At 45.8% G+C, this 20539-nt stretch overlaps 1 protein-coding gene across 1 annotated transcript in view; it reads right to left on the reverse strand.

Annotated features, from left to right (window-relative positions):
* Positions 1-20539, reverse strand: part of KCNH5 (potassium voltage-gated channel subfamily H member 5) — a 184397-nt gene that overhangs the window by 21656 nt on the left and 142202 nt on the right. The window contains exon 10 of the mRNA XM_081859222.1: positions 12603-12799. Coding sequence (XP_081715348.1) covers positions 12603-12799 — 197 coding nt within the window. The remainder of the gene's footprint in view (positions 1-12602; positions 12800-20539) is intronic.

Here is a 20539-nt window from a genome sequence, read left to right on the forward strand (position 1 = left end):
TGGATCTCACAGGGTCTGTAAGACATCCTCCCGGTGAGAGCCACTCCCACTGTGTCCAGCCATGAAAAGAGGCACAACCTATATAAACTGATTCCCATCCCCAGCCTGCTCTCTCTCTCTCTGATCCCTGCTATCTGATCTGTTCTCTTTGATGCTCCATCAATGACTAGGGATGTAGGACATGTGTTGAGTCTGAGTCACAGCTCAGACCGCAATCCTAATCTAAACTATAATACATTTCTGTAACTACATTTTAAGCCTGCCTCAAGACTGCTGCTGTGACACTGAGCGAGTGAATCTGCCTTTACTTATAAGAAGACTGTTTCGCGTTTTTATTGTACTAAGGGAGAGAAAGACCAGGAAATCCAGTCTGCAGCAAAGCATCCTGGATTACTTAAATTAAAAGGCTAAAGCTAGCACATCAACAGTTTCCTTATTTTTGTCGACAAAGTGATGTACTCTGCTGAACTCGTGAGTAGGGAAAGATAATATCTAAGAAATTTTTCCGTGTATAAGACTATATTTCCCTCCAAAAATTTTAAGTTTAAAATTGGGAATCGTCTTATACACAGAATGTTGCAATTATTTATTTCTTAACTTTGGGCTGAAAAAATAGGGGTTGTCTTATACACGGAAAAATAAGGTATATCCTATCCTAGTTTCTGTGCACATCCCCACAGAGTTGCAGCTCTAGCATAGGACAAGGAAGAGACAACCGTGACACGAAGCAACTGCAGAGAGCTTTCTGCACTCAACCCTGTTAGAAAGAACACAGTTACCAGGGCAGCTGTTTACCAGCTCCACCTGGTACGCAGGCTGAGACCCTATCTGCCTGCGGACTGCTTCGCCAGAGTGGTGCATGCTCTGGTTATCTCCCACTTGGACTACTGCAATGCGCTCTATGTGGGGCTATCTTTGAAGGTGACCCGGAAACTACAACTAATCCAGAACGTGGCAGCTAGACTGGTGACTGGGAGCGGCCGCCGAGATCATATAACACCGGTCTTGAAAGACCTACATTGGCTCCCAGTACGTTTCCGAGCACAATTCAAAGTGTTGGTGCTGACCTTTAAAGCCCTAAATGGCCTCGGTCCAGTATACCTGAAGGAGCGTCTCCACCCCCATCGTTCTACCCGGACACCGAGGTCCAGCACCAAGGGCCTTCTGGCAGTTCCCTCACTGTGAGAAGCCAAGTTACAGGGAACCAGGCAGAGGGCCTTCTCGGTAGTGGCGCCTTCCCTGTGGAACGCCCTCCCACCAGATGTCAAAGAGAACAACAACTACCAGACATTTAGAAGACATCTGAAGGCAGCCCTGTTTAGGGAAGCTTTTAATGTCTGATGTATTACAGTATTTTAATATTTTTTTGGAAGCCGCCCAGAGTGGCTGGGGAAGCCCAGCCAGATGGGCGGGGTATAAATAAAATAATAATAATAATAATAATAATAATAATAATAATAATAATAATTAATTACCAGAACTTTGTAACGAAGAACTAGGGCCCAAGTTTGCTTTTTTTCCTTCTCCCTCCCAACCCCTTTTCCTTTCTTGTCATGCCTTTTGGAATGCAAACCCCACAGCAGGGACTGCCTCATTATTGGTTATTGTGAGCTGCCTTTGGGGACGGCAGCTAAAACAGCAGGGGAAGAAAACTGCAAGTAAATAAATAATTTGCCAGTTAAGCCCTTCAAGCCTGCAGCTTTAAATACTATGACTCGCATATGCAACTCACTTTGTTGCTCTTACAAAGGATCTCTTTTATTGGCAGCGCTGTGCCCCTGGGCGGCTCTATGTAAATAATTAACAATCACAATCATGATGATTTTCTTTTTTTCCAGTAGTTAACGAAGACCCACACATGCTTTGCAAAGGTTAATCACCAGGAGCAAACTGGATGGCAGAGAAGGGACTTGGCAATAACTGAGACTCAAATAAAGACATCCCCCCAAGCACTGTGTGCTGAAAACAATGACATTTTAGAACATTAAAACCAAATCCTTCAAGGGCTGCTGAGAGGTGAGCAAAAATGAAACAACATTGATTCTTGTCAAATATAGCTTCTCCATAATCAAGCAGTAGCTCAGTTGCCTGCAAAATACATTCTCTGGAACATGGGCAGCCAACATGCTCCCCGCCAAGAATGGCTGAACTGCAACACTCAGGGGCCCTGGCCATTGTCCATGCTAGCTGGGGTTGGTGGGAATTGTAGTACAACAGGGATGTCCAATCGGTTGACCGCGATTGACAGGTCTATCCCCGGAAGATTGGTGTCAATCGTGTTCGATCACGGGACCCCTCCTCTGTATTGGCAGAAGTGAAAAGCAATGCAAGGAAATTCCCCATCCCCTTCCTCTGCTGCATTGTTGTTTTAGGTGAGCGATTTCCCTTTCCTAAAAGAAGTCAACAACTTCGGCTTCCCCCCCCAAAAAAAGATCAACAACTCCCCCCCCCAAGGTCAATAACTTAAATGTAAAGGTAAAGGGACCCCTGTTTTGAATTATGGTGCTGGAGGAGACTCTTGAGAGTTCCATGGATTGCAAGAAGATCAAACCTCTCCATTCCTAAGGAAATCAGCCCTGAGTGCTCACTGGAAGGGGTACTGGGTACCTTTACCCAGTAGTGATGTATGGAAGTGAGAGCTGGACCATAAGGAAGGCTGATCGCTGAAGAATTGATGCTTTTGAATTATGGTGCTGGAGGAGACTCTTGAGAGTTCCATGGACTGCAAGAAGATCAAACGTATCCATTCTGAAGGAAATCAGCCCTGAGTGCTCACTGGAAGGACAGATCCTGAAGCTGAGGCTCCAATACTTTGGCCACCTTGTGAGAAGAGAAGACTCCCTGGAAAAGACCCTGATGCTGGGAAAGATGGAGGGCACAAGGAGAAGGGGATGACAGAGGACGAGATGGTTCGACAGTGTTCTCGAAGCTACCAGCATGAGTTTGACCAAACTGCGGGAGGCAGTGGAAGACAGGAGTGCCTGGCATGCTCTGGTCTATGGGGTCACGAAGAGTCAGACACGACTAAACGACTAAACAACAACAACAACAAAGGGACCCCTGACCGTTAAGTCCAGTCACAGACGACTCTGGGGTTGTGGCATTCATCTCGCTTAACTGGCTGAGGGAGCTGGCATACAGGACTAAGCCGCTTCTGGCGAACCAGAGCAGTGCACGGAAACACCGTTTACCTTCCTGCCGGAGTGGTACCTATTGATCTACTTGCCCTTTGACGTCCTTTCGAACTGCTAGGTTGGCAGGAGGTTATAGGACATACATGTGTGTTATAATGGGCTAAGGCAACTTCACATGGCAACTGATTCAAACTATAGGACTCAGAAACCCTTCGCAAGGACATTAATGTAGGGCATTAATTCTGGTCGGTTTGCAAGATTAGGTGACATTGTGTGAAACCAAGTCCCAGTGCATTTTCCCATCGCTTTCCTTATCACACCCCCCCCCCGGGTTTGTTGCACAAGGCCCCCTTGTAAAATAAAAAGGTAAAGGTAAAGGACCCCTGACAGTTAAGTCCCGTCGCGAACAACTCTGGGGTTCTGGCGCTCATCTCACTTTACTGGCATAAGGAACCAACGTTTGCCTGCAGACCATTTTCCTGGGTCCTCACTATTTTTTCTGGAGTCCTCACTATCACGCCATAAACACCTACAGCTTCAGAATCAGGCAACAGCCCTTTAAGAACACAGGATGCTTTTCAGGTGGTCAGAGCCAACAGAAGGACTAGACCAACCAGCCTCATTGCTCTGCTGAAGCAACATTTTCCCTTACATTTCACAGGGTGCTGTCCAGGGTCCTAACCAACCTGAATGTAACTCTTCCCTGCCAGTAAGTGCATCTGGTGCAGCTAGCTTCTCCTGAGCCTCAAGCCATGGGGGGACAGAACATGTCCCACCTAAGCAGCATTGGCCCAGTATACCCGAAGGAGCCTCTCCACCCCTCATCGTTCATCCCGGACACTCAGGTCCAGATCCTGGCGATTCCCTCACTGCGAGAAGCCAAGTTACAGGAACCAGGCAGAGGCCTTCTCGGTGGTGGTGCCCATCCTGTGGAACACCCTCCCACCAGATGTCAAGGAAATAAACAACTATCTGACTTTCAGAAGACATCTGAAGGCAGCCCTGTATAGGGAAGTTGTTGTTGTTGTTAAATTTTTTATTTTTATTTTATTTTGACAAAGTAATAGCAATAAATGAATAAGAATAAAAATCTGCACCCCACCACCAGTACCATTCCATTGTAACTATCCAACCACCAGAAATTTCAACACCTTTTTGACCCCTTTCTGTTTTAACTGTACAAATTCTACAAACACCCTCCATATCTCCTCAAAATCATTTCTCCTGCATATTTCCTGTCTTACCTTAATGGCACACGTTAATTTATAATTAATCCCACACCTCTTTATACCATTTTATATTCTGCTTGCCCCTCCCACTTCCTAAATATAATAACTTGTACAGCTGTCAATAAATATGTGAGCAAGTCCTTCATAGCCTGTGAACCTTCCAGTCCATTGTAAATTGATAATAATGCTACCTCTGATAGGGAAGTTGTAAATGGCTGATGTTTTATTGTATTTTTAATATTCTGTTGAGAGCTGCCCAGGGTGGCTGGGGCAACCCAGTCAGATGGGTGGCGAATTATTATTATTATTATTATTATTATTATTATTATTATTATTATTATTTTATACCCTGCCCATCTGGCTGGGTTTCCCCAGCCACTCTGGGTGGCTCCCAACAGAATTAAAAGTACAATAGAACATCAAACATTAAAAACATCCAATAATAATAATAATATTAATAATAATAATAATAGTAATAGTAATATTAATAGCACTGCACATGTTTCCAGTTCTTATTTCTAACAGCTGCAAGAGCAAACAACTGTTTGAGAACAAAAAGTATTGACAGTAGCAAATTGGGTCCCTGGAAAGGGTTCAAAGTCAGGCAGGTCTAGAACATGTCACTGAATCTTTCCCCTCAAGATGGGCACAGTCAAACCAGAGCTGAGAAACCAGCCAGTGTTTCTATTGTTGCTGTTCTTCAGAGTCTCTTTGCCATCATTTGAACTAAAAAATAAAAAATGCAGTGTGTAATTTATTTTGTCATTATGTGTTCTTGCCTTGCGGAGCAAGCTGCAAAAGAATCACAAGAGAAATCACACTGGAGCTAATTTGATGCTGCAGAGACACGACTACTAGAATGCAGGTGGTGAGGTGTGCTTGTTCCAAAAACAAGCTAATGGTGCTGCGTAGCGACATACGCAGCAAAAATGAGCTTCTGGAAGAATGGAGGAACCTTAGCCATTAGAAAAAAAAATGTAAAAGCCATATGATGTCTCTCGTCTCCCCTGATTTTCCATCTCTCTAAAGGCCCAAGTCTAAGCTAAGTTATAGGAAGGTAGACCATAGGCATACACTAATAAACTTGGTAGGTTTCTGGAGGAAACATCGGCATTAGATCCATTTCAGTCCGGTTTCCGTCCTGGTTTTGGGACGGAGACGGCTCTGGTTGCCCTAACAGATGATCTCCGTAGACAACTGGATCGAGGCGGGTCAGGACTGCTGATTTGTCAGCAGCCTTTGACATGGTCAATCATGATCTTCTGGACCACCGCCTCGCAGACGTGGGGATACAGGGCATAGCCCGTAACTGGTTGTGCTCTTTTATCTCTGGTCGGGGACAGAGGGTGGCACTAGGGAGGGAAATGTCGTCGCGCCACTCCTTGGTGTGTGGAGTGCTGCAGGGCGCAATTCTCTCCCCAATGCTTTTTAACATCTTTATGCGCCCCCTTGCCCAGATTATCCGGAGCTTTGGGCTGGGCTGTCACCAATATGCTGATGACACTCAGCTCTATCTGCTGACTCGGCCCCGAACACACTGACCAGATGCTTGGAAGCTGTGGCTGGATGGTTTCGTGGGAGCCAATTGAAACTAAATCCTTCAAAGACAGAGGTCCTATGGCTAGGTCGGGATGGCATGGGGATGAGGGACCAACTCCCTTCTCTTGCGGGGGCCCAATTAGTGCCATTGCCTTCCGTTAAGAGTTTGGGTGTAATCCTTGACGCCTCCTTTCCATGGAGGCGCAGGTTACAGCAACAGCCAAGGCGACATTTTTCCACCTTCGCCGCATCAAGCAGTTGGTCCCTTACCTTTCCCGCCCCGACTTGGCCACAGTGATCCATGCGACGGTCATCTCCAGGCTTGACTACTGTAATTCGCTCTATGCGGGGCTGCCCTTGAAGCTGTCCCAGAAACTCCAGCGGGTACAGAATGCTGCAGCGAGGCTCCTCACGGGGTCTCTGCCATGGGAGCATATTCACCTAGTGCTTTTCAAACTGCACTGGCTCCCGGTAGAGTACAGGGTCAGATTTAATGCGCTGCTTTTGACCTTTAAAGCCCTTCACGGCCTAGGACCCTCGTACCTACGAGACCGCCTCTCCCGGTATGCCCCACGGAGAGCCTCAAGGTCCATAAATAGCAACACCCTAGTGGTCCCGGGCCCTAAGGAAGTTAGATTGGCTTCAACCAGAGCCAGGGCCTTTTCAACTCTGGCCCCGGCCTGGTGGAACGCTCTGCCTCATGAGACCAGGGCCCTGCAGGATCTGATTTCTTTCCGCAGGGCCTGTAAGACAGAGTTGTTCCGCCTGGCCTTTGGCTTTGAGCCAATTTGATTCCCTCCCCCCCCCCTCTCTTTCTTTTCCTTCTCCTGCGATGAGGCTACATTTTAATATTTTAATGTTCCATTATTTTAATGCTGTATTTTATTTTTGTTTTTAAGTTGTAATCATTCTTCTTGTTTTTATTATTGTTTGTAAGCCGCTCTGAGCCCGGCCTTGGCTGGGGAGGTCGGGGTATAAATAAAAAATTATTATTATTATTATTAATCATCTCCATATTGTCTGAGCAGGTCCCATGCTAGGGATCGTTAGGAAAGGGATCGTTAGGGATGGAACTGAAAATCATGGAATCTTAGAGTTGGGAGGGACCCAAGGGTCATCTAGTCCAGCCCCCTGCAATGCAGGAATAAAAAATAAAACTGCTGATATCCTCATGCTGTTATGCAAATCTAGGGTGCAACCACATTTAGAATACAGTCATACCTCTTGTTACATTCGGTTCAGATTATGTTCTTTCAGGTTACGTCCTGCGGTGACCCGGAAGTACCAGAAAGGGTTACTTCCGGGTTTCGCCACTTGCTCATGCGCAGACATGCAAAATGACATCACGCGCATGCGCAGAAGTGACAAATCGCGACCTGTGTGTGTGCAGACTCGGGTTGCGTTCCTTTCAGGTTGCGAACAGGGCTCTGGAATGGATCCTGTTTGCAACCAGAGGTACCACTATACTGTGTACGGTTCTGGCTGCCTCACCGGAAAAAGGATACTTCAGAGTTGGGAAAGGGCAGGCAAAGCGATCAAGAGACTGCCCCATTAAGAAAGGTTGCAGCATTTGGGACTTTTTAGCTAAACAGTAGGCTCCCTCGGCCTATAGAGCGAGATGAGCACGCAACCCCAGAGTCGTCCGCGAGTGGACCTAATGGTCAGGGGTACCTTTACCCAGTAGTGATGTATGGAAGTGAGAGCTGGACCATAAAGAAGGCTGATCGCTGAAGAATTGATGCTTTTGAATTATGGTGCTGAAGGAGACTCTTGAGAGTTCCATGGACTGCAAGAAGATCAAATGTATCCATTCTGAAGGAAATCAGCCCTGAGTGCTCACTGGAAGGACAGATCCCGAAGCTGAGGCTCCAATACTTTGGCCACCTTGTGAGAAGAGAAGACTCCCTGGAAAAGACCCTGATGCTGGGAAAGATGGAGAGCACAAGGAGAAGGGGATGACAGAGGACGAGATGGTTCGACAGTGTTCTCGAAGCTACCAGCATGAGTTTGACCAAACTGCGGGAGGCAGTGGAAGACAGGAGTGCCTGGTGTGCTCTGGTCCATGGGGTCACGAAGTGTCGGACACGACTAAATGACTAAACAACAACAACCTTTACCTAGGCATGATCAAGGTCCATAGACTCATGCATAGCATGGAGAGAGTAGATAGAGAAAAGTCCCCCCCCCCTCATAACATTGGAACTCATGGCAATCCAATGAAGCTGATTGCAAAGCTATTAGTGGTTGCTTGTTGGCCTAACTGAGGCCTTTGGTTCTTCCGGAGCCGTTCTTGTAAACTTCTTGGTTTGTTGGATTCCAGTCTGACCACTACATTGAAGATCAAAATATTGGAATTAAATGTGGCACACACGTTCAGGCTGCAAGGCTGTATTTCAAGGAGGCGGGGTGAGGTAAAATGCAAATATGCAACTTTTTGTTTGAGACATTAGAATGAAGGTGGCCTTTTCAACTTCCAACGCTCCTCGCCATTGGCCGTGGCGGTTGGGATTGATGGGAGCTGTAGTCCAATGACATCTGGAGAAGTCGTCACCTGCCTTTTTCTGACCCAGAATCCACTCTTCTCACCCAAGCATGCATTTGGGGACCACTTTCTGAATCTTTTCCCATGGTGGTACTGCTGCAACCCACTTTGGATCAGGCCATTTGTTTATGTGTTACATTTGTTGTTGTTGTTTAGTCATATCCGACTCTTCGTGACTCCATGGACCAGAGCACGCCAGGCACTCCTGTCTTCAACCGCCTCCCGCAGTTTGGTCAGACTCATGTTTGTAGCTTTGAGAACACTGTCCAACCATCTCGTCTTCTGTCATTCCCTTCTCCTTGTGCCCTCCATCTTTCCCAGCATCAGAGTCTCCTCCAGCACCATAATTCAAAAGCATCAATTCTTCGGCGATCAGCCTTCTTTATGGTCCTGCTCTCACTTCCATACATCACTACTGGGAAAACCATAGCTTTTACTATACGGACCTTTGTTGGCAAGGTGATGTCTCTACTTTTTAAGATGCTGTCTAGGTTTGTCATTGCTTTTCTCCCAAGAAGCAGGCGTCTTTTAATTTCGTGACTGCTGTCACCATCTGCAGTGATCATGGAGCCCAAGAAAGTAAAATCTCTCACTGCGTCCATTTCTTCCCCTTCTATTTGCGAGGAGGTAATAGGACCAGTGGCCATGATCTTCGCTTTTTTGATGTTGAGCTTCAGACCATATTTTGCGCTCTCCTCTTTCACCCCCATTAAAAGGTTCTTTAATTCCTCCTCACTTTCATATTTATACCCTACATTTATATCCCACATTTATATCCTATCACTACATTTATATCCCACCTTTTCCTCCCAAGAGCTCATGATTCTCCACGCCCCCCTTTCTGCCTCACGACAACCCTGTCAGGTAGGGTTGGCTGAGTGGGGATTTGAACCCTGGTCTCCCAAGTCACAGTCCAACACTCTAACCATTACAACACTACTGGTGGTACAGTCCCAGCCCACGAGCTGAAGTCCAGTGATCTAGAGGAAGTGACCCTATACTTAATGGATGGTATGGTTTTTCTGTTGGGAATCTGTATACGTGCAGCTACACACACAGAGTCAATAAGGGTTTGGCTGACAGCCAAGGCAATGTGAAGGAGTAAGTCTGCCTGGTGATACAGAGGCATGGAGACAGCTCCATGATTGGTCAAGCTCCTTCATGGGAATAATGATTAATGGCCCACTAACTGGAATGTGAGGGACGCGGGTGGCGATGTGGGTAAAAGCCTCAGCACCTAGGGCTTGCCGATCGAAAGGTCGGCGGTTCGAATCCCCGCGGCGGGGTGCGCTCCCGCTGCTCGGTCCCAGCGCCTGCCAACCTAGCAGTTTGAAAGCACCCCCAGGTGCAAGTAGATAAATAGGGACTGCTTACTGGCGGGAAGGTAAACGGCGTTTCCGTGTGCTGCGCTGGCTCGCCAGATGCAGCTTTGTCACGCTGGCCACGTGACCCGGAAGTGTCTCCAGACAGCGCTGGCCCCCGGCCTCTTGAGTGAGATGGGCGCACCAACCCCAGAGTCTGTCAAGACTGGCCCGTACGGGCAGGGGTACCTTTAACTGGAATGTGTCAGTGTACGAGTTTGAGTTCGGGAGTTGTGAGTCGTGTATGAGAGAGCAAGTTAAAGATCCGTGTTCTGTTTTGTTCCTGTAAATATTCCACTGTATATAATAAACACCTAACTACAAGTTCCTGGTTCCTGCTTCGTCTATCCTGTCTGCAGCCAAGTTGCCAATTGCTTCCGTGGACTCTGTGTTTACTCTGCTAGGTCTGGCTAAGGCCCTGCAACTAGTCAGAATGTTGCAAAACAGCAACAGGTTTTGCCAATATCTTCCACCTTTTTGGAATTACACCTAGTGCTCTGCAGACGTTAATACACAGATACCATCTGTGTATTAATATGGGGATTGCATTACAGCGCACTATAATATTTGGAGGGTATTTTTGTTTTGTTTTGTTTTGCCTGCTACAAACTTCTTTATCTCACGATAAAAAAGTAGAGCTACAGAGAAAAGAGAAATTCATTCCAGCCATAAAAGCGCCAGAGTTAATGCTCCATAAATCTATTCATCACAATTATGAGATTTCTTCATGCAGATAACATTTATATGACCTTCATTAATATGGTTTTAGGAACACCCACATAAAAAAAAGAACATTCGCCCCCCCCCTCCAGCTGCATAAAAATGAAGGCATCTCCGAACCCAGTCCCAAAGGCATATCATTAATAGCTAATTCATGTGTAGATATTGTATTATTTCCACGGAGGCTAATTGACAGGGAGATCTGAGGCTTGACTACAAAATAAACAGGAAGGCCCCCTTTTTGACACACTCTCTGTTCTTAAGGCAGCTCTGAGCCTATTCATGGGTGTAAAGATACACATTTTCTTATACAGGCCCTGTGGAAGAGGTCCTCTTTTAAATGACTCACCCTGGATGATGATGATGATGATGATGATGATGATGATGATGATGATAAATATTATTTATACCCCGCCCTCCCCGGTCAGAGCCAGGCTCAGGGCAGCTAACACCAGTAAAATTACAGTAAAAACATAATAGGGGGAAAACCCCAAAAAACACAATTTAAAATACAAGTTAAAATGCAATTTAAAATGCAGCCTCATTTTAAAAGTAGCCCATAGATCAAAACCATAAGGGGAGGGAAACATAAGGGTCAGACTGAGTCCAAACCAAAGGCCAGGTGGGACAGCTCTGTCTTACAGGCCCTGCGGAAAGATGTCAAGTCCCGCAGGGCCCTAGTCTCTTGTGACAGAGCGTTCCACCAGATTGGAGCCACGACCGAAAAAGCCCTGGCTCTGGTTGAGGCCAGCCTAACCACCTTGCGACTTGGGACCTCCAAGGTGTTGTCATTTGTGGACCTTAATGTCCTCCGTGGGGCATACCAGGAGAGGCGGTCCCGTAGGTATAAAGATTTGGGTTTCATGATCCCCAGATAAGTTAGAGGCACACAGCCCAAAAACCGAAGGGCTGTTTCAAGCTCATTTGTGACCTTTGATCTTCTTCCCCCCAAAGCACCCGGCCATGTGTATCTTTCCTATAGGAAGCCATCTGCAGAGCTACCACCATGCAATGCGCTACAAGGACTGTGGTTGAGAGCACATGCCTGGACAGTAATGTGTTCTCAGGTTCTGGACTGGCCCCACCCACTCGTATTATTCTCAGGATCTCCCAGGGAAAGAAGCACCTATGCAAGGCTTCCTGGTTGTGTTGGGACTCTGCCTGGAATCTTAACTGTCTTTAAAGTCCCCCCCCCTTATTACCTTGTAATTGACTGTAATACAGTATGCATTGATGACATGATTAAATAAAAAAGCAAATAAAATCTTTAAAAACAAACAAGCAGAAAACAAAGCAAAACAAAAACCCAACTGTCTTCCAAGTTGGTCCACATTTGCTCCTTGGTTATTGTCAATGAGGCAGTGCTTATTTATTCTGGATAACTCATTCTGCAGTTTTTAATCATCATGAGCTCTAAAAACAATAGAAGCTACTAAAGATCTAGATATTCTGTCCTGGGCAGGGTAGCATCTGGGGGTGTTTTAGACATTGCCACACACTTGCAGCTCTCTCTTTGTCATCCTAAGGACTAGAAACTTGCTTTAAAAGTAGTAGTAGTAGTAGTAGAAACTATGATACTTAGGATGCTGTGTCTAATACAAAATCAGCCTCTGTGACATGATTATGGGATTGCAGGCTGTCTAATCTTGGTGCCTTCACCTAATTACAACTCAGAGGACCATTCTGCATAATGCTCTCAGTACACAATTTAATGAAAAAGTCTTGAAATATCAGGAACTACTCCAGAGTAACCCAGAGAAAGGCATTCATTGGGGCTGCCTCTGTTTTATGGAATAGCATCTCTGTTGAGATAAGAGACACACCCACGATTTTTGCTTTCCAGAAACAATTGAAGACATTTCCCCCCAACTGAAGAGATTTGTCCTGCTAGGTGAAAATATATATGTGCCTTAAGTGTTCATTTTGCATTGCTGTTAAACCCATCTTTCCTGTGTGTTGCGTTCGTGTTTTCAATAGCATTCTTAGCTGTCTTACCACAGGTTTGCAAATTTCCTTGAGACACATGTGATCCGTAAATGAATGCCTAACCATCAAAATCAAAACGACGATATCTTACCCGTTTCCTCAGGTTGCAGGTGAGCGTGAGATTCCTGGAGAAAGAGTTTGCAAAAGCTGTATAAAAGTCCAGGACTTTCAGCAAGGCTTCCCGCTTGATAATGTGCAAATCGCAGTAGGTCAGGGCCCGCACATTGGCACAGGCGTGGGCCAGAGTGGTCTCCTTCCAGAAGATGTCGCCAAACACATCACCTTTACCTGGGAAAGCAACAGGGAAAGTTCAGTTAAAACATGCCTGGTGTCAGAGCCCCACAGAGCTGTTGGAATCAGGTTTGGACTGGCAGGATCGGTCAGAAGAAGAGGAAGAAATAAAGCGTTGAAGGTGAGAACCTGGGTTCAGGAGGGGGGTCTCCCCTTTGCACCCTGATTTTAGGCACTTTGGAAGGGGGAGCAGAGGCACTTTTACAAGACCTCTGCAGAGCGGAACGGGACAGTTGTGACTTCAACATTATTATTATTATTATTATTATTATTATTATTATTATTACCCGCCCAGTGTAAGGTAGTCTCTATGGGAGTATATTGTATTTAATTATGGGGTATCAGAGTTTTTAGGGGGCTAACCAAGCTGGGATAGCAGGGATAGCAGGTTTGTTGGTTTTTGAATGTCTGATGTTGATTTTTTTCAATTTTGTTGTTCTGCATGAGACAATGGCAATAAAGATTATCGTATCGTATCTGGCTGGGTTTCCCCAGCCACTCTGGGTGGCTCCCAATGGGAGATTAAGAATACATTAAAACACCAGTCATTTAAAAACTTCCCTAAACAGGGCTGCCTTCAGATGCCTTCTAGACATCAGATAGTTGTTTATTTCTTTGACATCTGATGGGAGGGTGTTCCACTGGGCGGGCGCCACTACCGAGAAGGCCCTCTGCCTGGTTCCCTGTAACCTCACTTCTCGCAGTGAGGGAACCGCCAGAAGGCCCTTGGCGCTGGACCTCAGTGTCCGGGTTGAACGATGGGAGTGGAGACGCTCCTTCAGGTATACTGGACCGAGGCCCAGGGTTAAGAAAACATTTGCATTAATCCAGAGATGCTGGCAAATATTGGACCTGACACATCCACAGCTATTCTAAAGATACATAGAATGCACACAGCCCTGAAAATAAATATTTATGGGAGCTTCTTGCAGAAACAGGAATAGGTTTCACCTCATTTAATTCACCAGCTGCTACATTAAAAATAGCCACTGTTCCAAAGTTGTGCAGAGTGGCAAACTGCAGAGAAGGCATCTGTTATATCCCCACCCTCCTTTTAATTAGGCACCTGCCAAAAGGGAAATGATGGGTCCTCATTTGTACACAAGGGAAACCGAGGCAAGAAAAAGCACCGCCGTGCCACAGCTTTTGGTTTTGGTGTTAAAACCTACAACATCATGAAGAAAGGGACGCTACAACAGGGTTCTCCTCCCCTGGGTCACGCAAGGGAAGACTCTGGATTCAAAGAACATTCTGTCTCGTGGGGGTTTTAGCGCTACGGGGAAACGTATCTGGAAGCCTAGGGCAAAAACTAGGCTATGCAAGGACACTCCTCACTCAACTGCAAGCCACACCTATTCCCTGTCCCTTTTTCCTTGCACAAGAAAATAAGAACTTCAGAAGAGATGCTGGACCAAGTCAGTCAGTGGTCCAACTAGTCCAGCGTCTTGTTCTTACAGTAGTCAGCTAGATGCCTGTGGGGAAACCCAGCCGGATGGGCGAGGTGTAAAAAAAATATTATTATATTATTATTATCATCATTTCGTCCAACCCCCGGCAGTCCAGGGTGCTTCCAAGCCCTGTTTGAAGATGCCTGAGATTATCCCTGGCACATCCAGCCTTCAGCATTGAACTAGCTAACATGATACAGGTTCAGATACAGGTGGTAGAGTACGTTGCTGTTCTTTCCCAGCAACAGGATACCAGGGTTCATGAATCTAAATCAATCTGCATTCGTTTGGGTTCTTTAAATTTGTTTGTGGGCTTTGCAGCTACTGCTGATATAATACATTTTATAGGAACATTCTAGATGGATCTTTTTGAAAGGATTTAATAGCTTTTTGGTGGGGGGGGGAGGAGGGGAGGAACACAGGGAATTGGGAATAAAATAATCCCACTAATGATTTTTTAGATAACAACATGGCAGAAAGTCAATGTCTGTCTTGCTGAGTGCGCTGCTAATGGATGGCTTACATGGTGTACTGCTTTAACATTTATTTATTTATGGTAGTTAAAATTATTCTCCCGTTGGTTAAGTGCTCTTCTTGCTCATAACCGCAGCGTAACGAAACCTGCTAAAATGCCCTTCCTTGCACGGTGTGCTGTTTCAAGATGTACTTGCTCAGTAGTTGAATGTTTTTCTTTAGAAATCCGGAATAACAAAGCTTACTAAAAGGTGAGGCCACTTATTCGCAAGTAACTCCTGTTTTCTACATCTGTCTAGGAACACACTCTCTCTCTCTCTCTCTCTCTCTCTCTCTCTCTCTCTCTGTGTGTGTGTGTGTGTGTGTAGTTAAATAACAGAAAATTGATTATAAGAAACCAAGCTTGTAAACAGCCACTTGCCTACTCACCCATGGTGGGGAAAAATTGGTTCCAGGTGATCAACAGAGAAGTTTCTTTAACCCAGATAAGCATCTTCACTAATAACTTACACTGGTATGATTCTGCTAGCAACTTTTGTAAGCCTTTATTCATGTCCTGCATTCCTTCGATCATTGAGCCTACAGTGCTCTAGATAAGGTACTTCCCAGACCCAAACTTACTTAGTTTAGGCAAGGTGCCTTCAAAACATACTTTGGGACCACACCTGTTAGCCATCTAGCCCAGGTATGGGGAATCTGTAACCGTCCAGATGTTAATCTCACCATCCCTGACCGGTGACCATGCTGGTACAGAGTAATGGGAGTTGGGAATCCAAAAGCCCATGGAGGGCCACAGGTTCCTCATCCCTAAAACAGAACCCCTATATTTAAGGAAATAACAGGATCCAAATTAAAAAGGGGACATGACCAAAGGCCAAAGAAGGAGATAAAGGTAAAGGTAAAGGGACCCCTGACCATTAGGTCCAGTCATGGCCGACTCTGGGGTTGCGGCGCTCATCTCGCTTTATTGGCAGAGGGAGCCGGCGTACAGCTTCCGGGTCATGTGGCCAGCATGACTAAGCTGCTTCTGGCTAACCAGAGCAGCGCACGGAACTGCTGTATACCTTCCCACCCGAGTGGTACCTATTTATCTACTTGCACTTTGACGTGCTTTCTAACTGCTAGGTTGGCAGGAGCAGGGACCGAGCAACGGGAGCTCACCCCGTCGTGGGGATTTGAACCACCGACCTTCTGATCAGCAAGTCCTAGACTCTGTGGTTTAACCCACAGCACCACCCGCATCCCTTTAAAGAAGGAGATGGGTCTGCATAAAAACACAGTTATGGAATGGACATAGATCTCCTGCCACCTTTTCTTGCAAAAACATGGGTTGGGGGTTGCTTCATGGTTAGCTTCACCAGATATCATCCAAGTGTCTAGACAGGTTTATTTATGCAGAAGTCACAGAGCTATTTGATTTCAATAACGTTCTGGCGTCTTTTAAGCAAAGCAGGATCAAAACATCTGCCTGGCTGTTAGAACCTTGTACGTATGTCAGAAGAACATCCTTGCCAAAGCAGTAGGGTCCCGAGGGATGGGATGGTAGCATTGTATGATCTTGTGTTCAAGGAACATCTGAGTAAGCAGTTCAAAGCCCTCTTCTGAACTTGCCATCTTTCAACTACTTTTGGAGAAAGGTAGACTGGTTCGACTGCACTATCGTATTCTAGGCATACTGTGACCTAAATCCCCTCCCCAAACCCTGAAAACATCACGTTGCACAAAGGTAACCCAGACCTGAATTTTGTAAGTTAACAATAAAAGAAATGTCTTACGCTCAGCCGGTATTGTCTGTTCTGGATGGTAGTGGCTCTCTAAAGGTCCCAGGGGAAGCACTTTCAGCAGCTCTGCCAGCTAAGATTGTTTTGCATCAATGCGCGAGGGATTGAATCTGGGATTTTCTGCCAACAAAGCATGTGCTATGGCCCCTCTCCAAGCCACATCAGTTCACTGAACTGGTTACAAAATTGCCAAACTACACCTGAAAGTAGTTCCCATAATTCCTGGGTGAACTAAAGGTGAATTAAGTTCATTTGGAGCAGAACTTGGAGTTATTTCTAGTTCATCTTCATTCCCTGTTTCCAAAGCAGGAGGACGCTTAGCTTTTCATTTTCATTTTTTATATTTAGAAAAAGTCAACGGCACACCTATAAAGAAAGTTAGCAAACAAAATGTGGAGGCTATATTCTAAGGTTTATTAGGCAGATATGGAAGCACTGCTATTGCTAAAGTTGCTTAGTAATTTAATCACTGTTGCTAGGCAATCAGAAAGAAGGGGTGTGAGTTATATCTTGTATCTTTCCTGGAAGAAATTCTCTTCCAACTGGAACAGCTTATGAAGTACAGTGGTACTTTGGGTTACACACGCTTCAGGTTACGTACGTTTCAGGTTACAGACTCTGCTAACCCAGAAATAGTATCTCGGGTTAATAACTTTGCTTCAGGATGAGAACAGAAATCGTGCGGCAGCGGTGCAGCAGCAGCAGGAGGCCCCATTAGCTAAAGTGGTGTCTCAGGTTAAGAACAGTTTCAGGTTAAGAACGGACCTCTGGAACGAATTAAGTACGTAACCAGAGGTACCACCGCTTAAAAATAGGAAGAACGTGGTTCCCTGATTTACTTTTGGACCCTATCCTTCAGCAATAAGCTTGTAAATTCCAAATGCTGGGCACAGGAGATGACGCATGACCTTTTAATGAACTAAAAAGTTCATCTAAATGAATTTTAACTAATCTGGTTCATTTTGGGAAAGGACAAAGTGGAAGTGGAACTAGTTCCTTTTTGGACAGGATGAACAAGACTTAGAACAGGTTCCTTTTTCAAATGAACTTTCCAAAGTATTGAACCCTACTCATTTGGTGTCAGTCATGACTAACAATGCAGATAGTTGTGGGTAGAGGATAGGGATTGGTTTACTGTCTGCTATTGTTGAAAGGTGGCAAACTCCAGACGGGTAGTCATGTTTAGTCTACTGTAGCAAATGCAAATGCAAAAAGGAGACTTTGTGTCACTTGTTATCTCCCATCCCTCAGCATTCAGAATTTTACAAGCTGCTTTGCTATAGGACAAGGTCCAAAAGTAAATCAGCTGAAGAGACCCACAGAAATTGTCTGTGCTATGAAGTTTCTGTCCAGTTGCTGTTCCCTTTCCTTCTGAATGTCATTTGAGATTAAAATTGTATCCAGCTCCCATCAGCCCAGCCAGCCTGGCCAATGGATATGGATGATGTGAGTTGTAGTGGTCAAAGGCCTGGAAACGATGCCTTATGAGGAACGGCTAAGGGAGCTGGGCATGTTTAGCCTGGAGAAGAGGAGGTTAAGGGGTGATATGATAGCCATGTTCAAATATATAAAAGGATGTCACCTAGAGGAGGGAGAAAGGTTGTTTTCTGCTGCTCCAGAGAAGCGGACACGGAGCAATGGTTCCAAACTACAAGAAAGAAGATTCCACCTAAACATTAGGAAGAACTTCCTGACAGTAAGAGCTGTTCAACAGTGGAATTTGCTGCCAAGGAGTGTGGCGGAGTCTCCTTCTTTGGAGGTCTTTAAGCAGAGGCTTGACAACCATATGTCAGGAGTGCTCTGGTGGTGTTTCCTGCTTGGCAGGGGGTTGGACTCGATGGCCCTTGTGGTCTCTTCCAACTCTATGATTTTATGATTCTATGTAGTCCAACAGCATCTGGAGGGCCATGGGTTCCTTATCCCTGATCCAAATATCTCTGAAGGACAGCAGTAGAGTATGTTTCTTCCAGGAAGCCAACCTTAACATTTTTTTCCAAACCCTAGACCAGCCTTTTCCCACCTCCAGCTCTCCAGACATTTTGGACTACAACTCCCATCATCCCTGGCCATTGGCCATGCTAGCTGAAGCTGAAGGGAGTTGCAGTTGAAGACATCTGGAAGGACACCCATGTGAAAAAGGATGCCCTAAACGTGACCAAATCCACCACAAGCTAAACGGGGCCAAGTTTTGCCCTCTTTATAAGAAAGAAAGACGGAACAAAGCTGTTTTGTGCAGCAAAGTGAGTTCTAAACTCCCATAGCAGGAGAAGGAACACAGCAAGGACACCAGCATATATTACTTGATGTTATTGCAGGCTGTCCCCCCCCCCCCAAATGCTTGCTGAGCTGGTGATTAACTGCCTTGTCGTTTATTACGAAGTTGGTCAGGTCCAGCAGATACAAGGTTGCATTTGGTCCTGCTTTCAAGCACAGCAATATGTTTTCCTCATTCAAAGTTCTCCGGGGATTTTTGAGTTGTTTGTGTGTGTTTTTCAAGCTGAAGATTAATGAAGGAAAAGGATGGGACAGATTTATGAATGAACACATCTGAGATAGCCATGGGCTAGGAACAGGTTGATCTGTCCATACCTAGTTGCAGGTAGGGCTGTAAAAGGCTCCTGTCTCAAAGTGTGAAGAGCTGCTTGGCATTATTGTAGACCAGCGGGCAGCCAAAATAGTGCCCTCCAAATGTTGATGAACTCTAGGCTCCCATCATCCCTGATCTTTGGCCATGTTGGCTTGGCCTGATAGGAATTGGAGGTTACCATGTTGGCTACCCCAGCACAAGCAAGACTGCTAGGTGGACCAATTGTTCAGCTTCCTATCATTTGGCACCTTCATCTGAACAATAGTTGTGATTCCTGCATTGCATGGGGTTTGGACTAGTTGACTCTTCCAACTATACAGTTCTATGTTTTAATGTATTTTTAATATTCGGTTGGAAGCCGCCCAGAGTGGCTGGGGAAACCCAGCCAGATGGACGAGGTGTGTATAAATAAATAAATAAATAAATAAATAAATAAATAAATAAATCATTATTTATGGCAATATACTCCCTTTGAGTACTCAGTTTTCATGACTGACACAAACACCACAACCCAACCTGATGCCATCCAGATGTTGGATTCCTACTTCCATCATCTCTGACCACTGGTTGACTGAATTGCAGTTCTAAGCATCTGAAGGAACCCAGGTTGAGAAAGGCTAGTGCAGACAATATGAATTAGATCAGGGTGAAGATCTTGAGGAATCATAAAATCACAGAGTTGGAAGGGTTCCCCAGGCTCATTTAGTCCAACCCCCTGCAATGCAGGAATCTCAGCTAAAGCATCCATGACAGATGGCCATCCAACCTCTGCTTAATAACCTCCAAGGAACCTCCACAACCTCCAAGGGAGACCGTCCCACTGTCAAATAGCTCTTACTGTCAAAAAGCTCTTCTCGATGTTTAGTCGGAATCTCCTTTATTGTAACTTGAAGCTACCTGTCAGGGAACTGCCATCGGAGCCAGAGGGAGAGGGAGGGCTCCAGAGGGATTCCGGAGAGCGTACCGGGAGGGAGAGAAGCAGCCCATCTTCTGGGGAAGGAAATCAGCGTAACACTAGTGGAGAAGGGGGGCAGATGGGGGAATCGGTGAGGTGGCTCCATGACTCCTCACCGGAGACCAGGGGGGAGAGCACGGGTCCTCCGCTGCCCACACCCTCCCTGCGCAGAAGGCTTCTGCGCAGGGAGAGTAGGCGGAGACTAGGCATCAAAGAGCTTCTTTGCTGGAAGAAGTTCAAGAAATGCCCACTGACGGATTCTGCCAGCGATTGAGACAGCCACGAGTGAGTGGTTGTCCGGACAGAAAGGGTTCACCCAGGTAACTCAGCCAAGCGTGGCGCCGATTTACGCACGAGCAACCCCTAGAACCACTACACTACCGGTTTGGGTCCTATGCTCCAGAGCAGGAAAAAACAAGCTTGCTGCAATTTCCATGTGACAACCCTTTAGATATTTGAAGATGGCTATCCTGTCTCCTCTCAGTTTCCTCT

Source organism: Podarcis erhardii (assembly GCF_964252035.2).
Source record: "Podarcis erhardii genome assembly, chromosome: 1".
Taxonomy (NCBI): domain Eukaryota; kingdom Metazoa; phylum Chordata; class Lepidosauria; order Squamata; family Lacertidae; genus Podarcis; species Podarcis erhardii.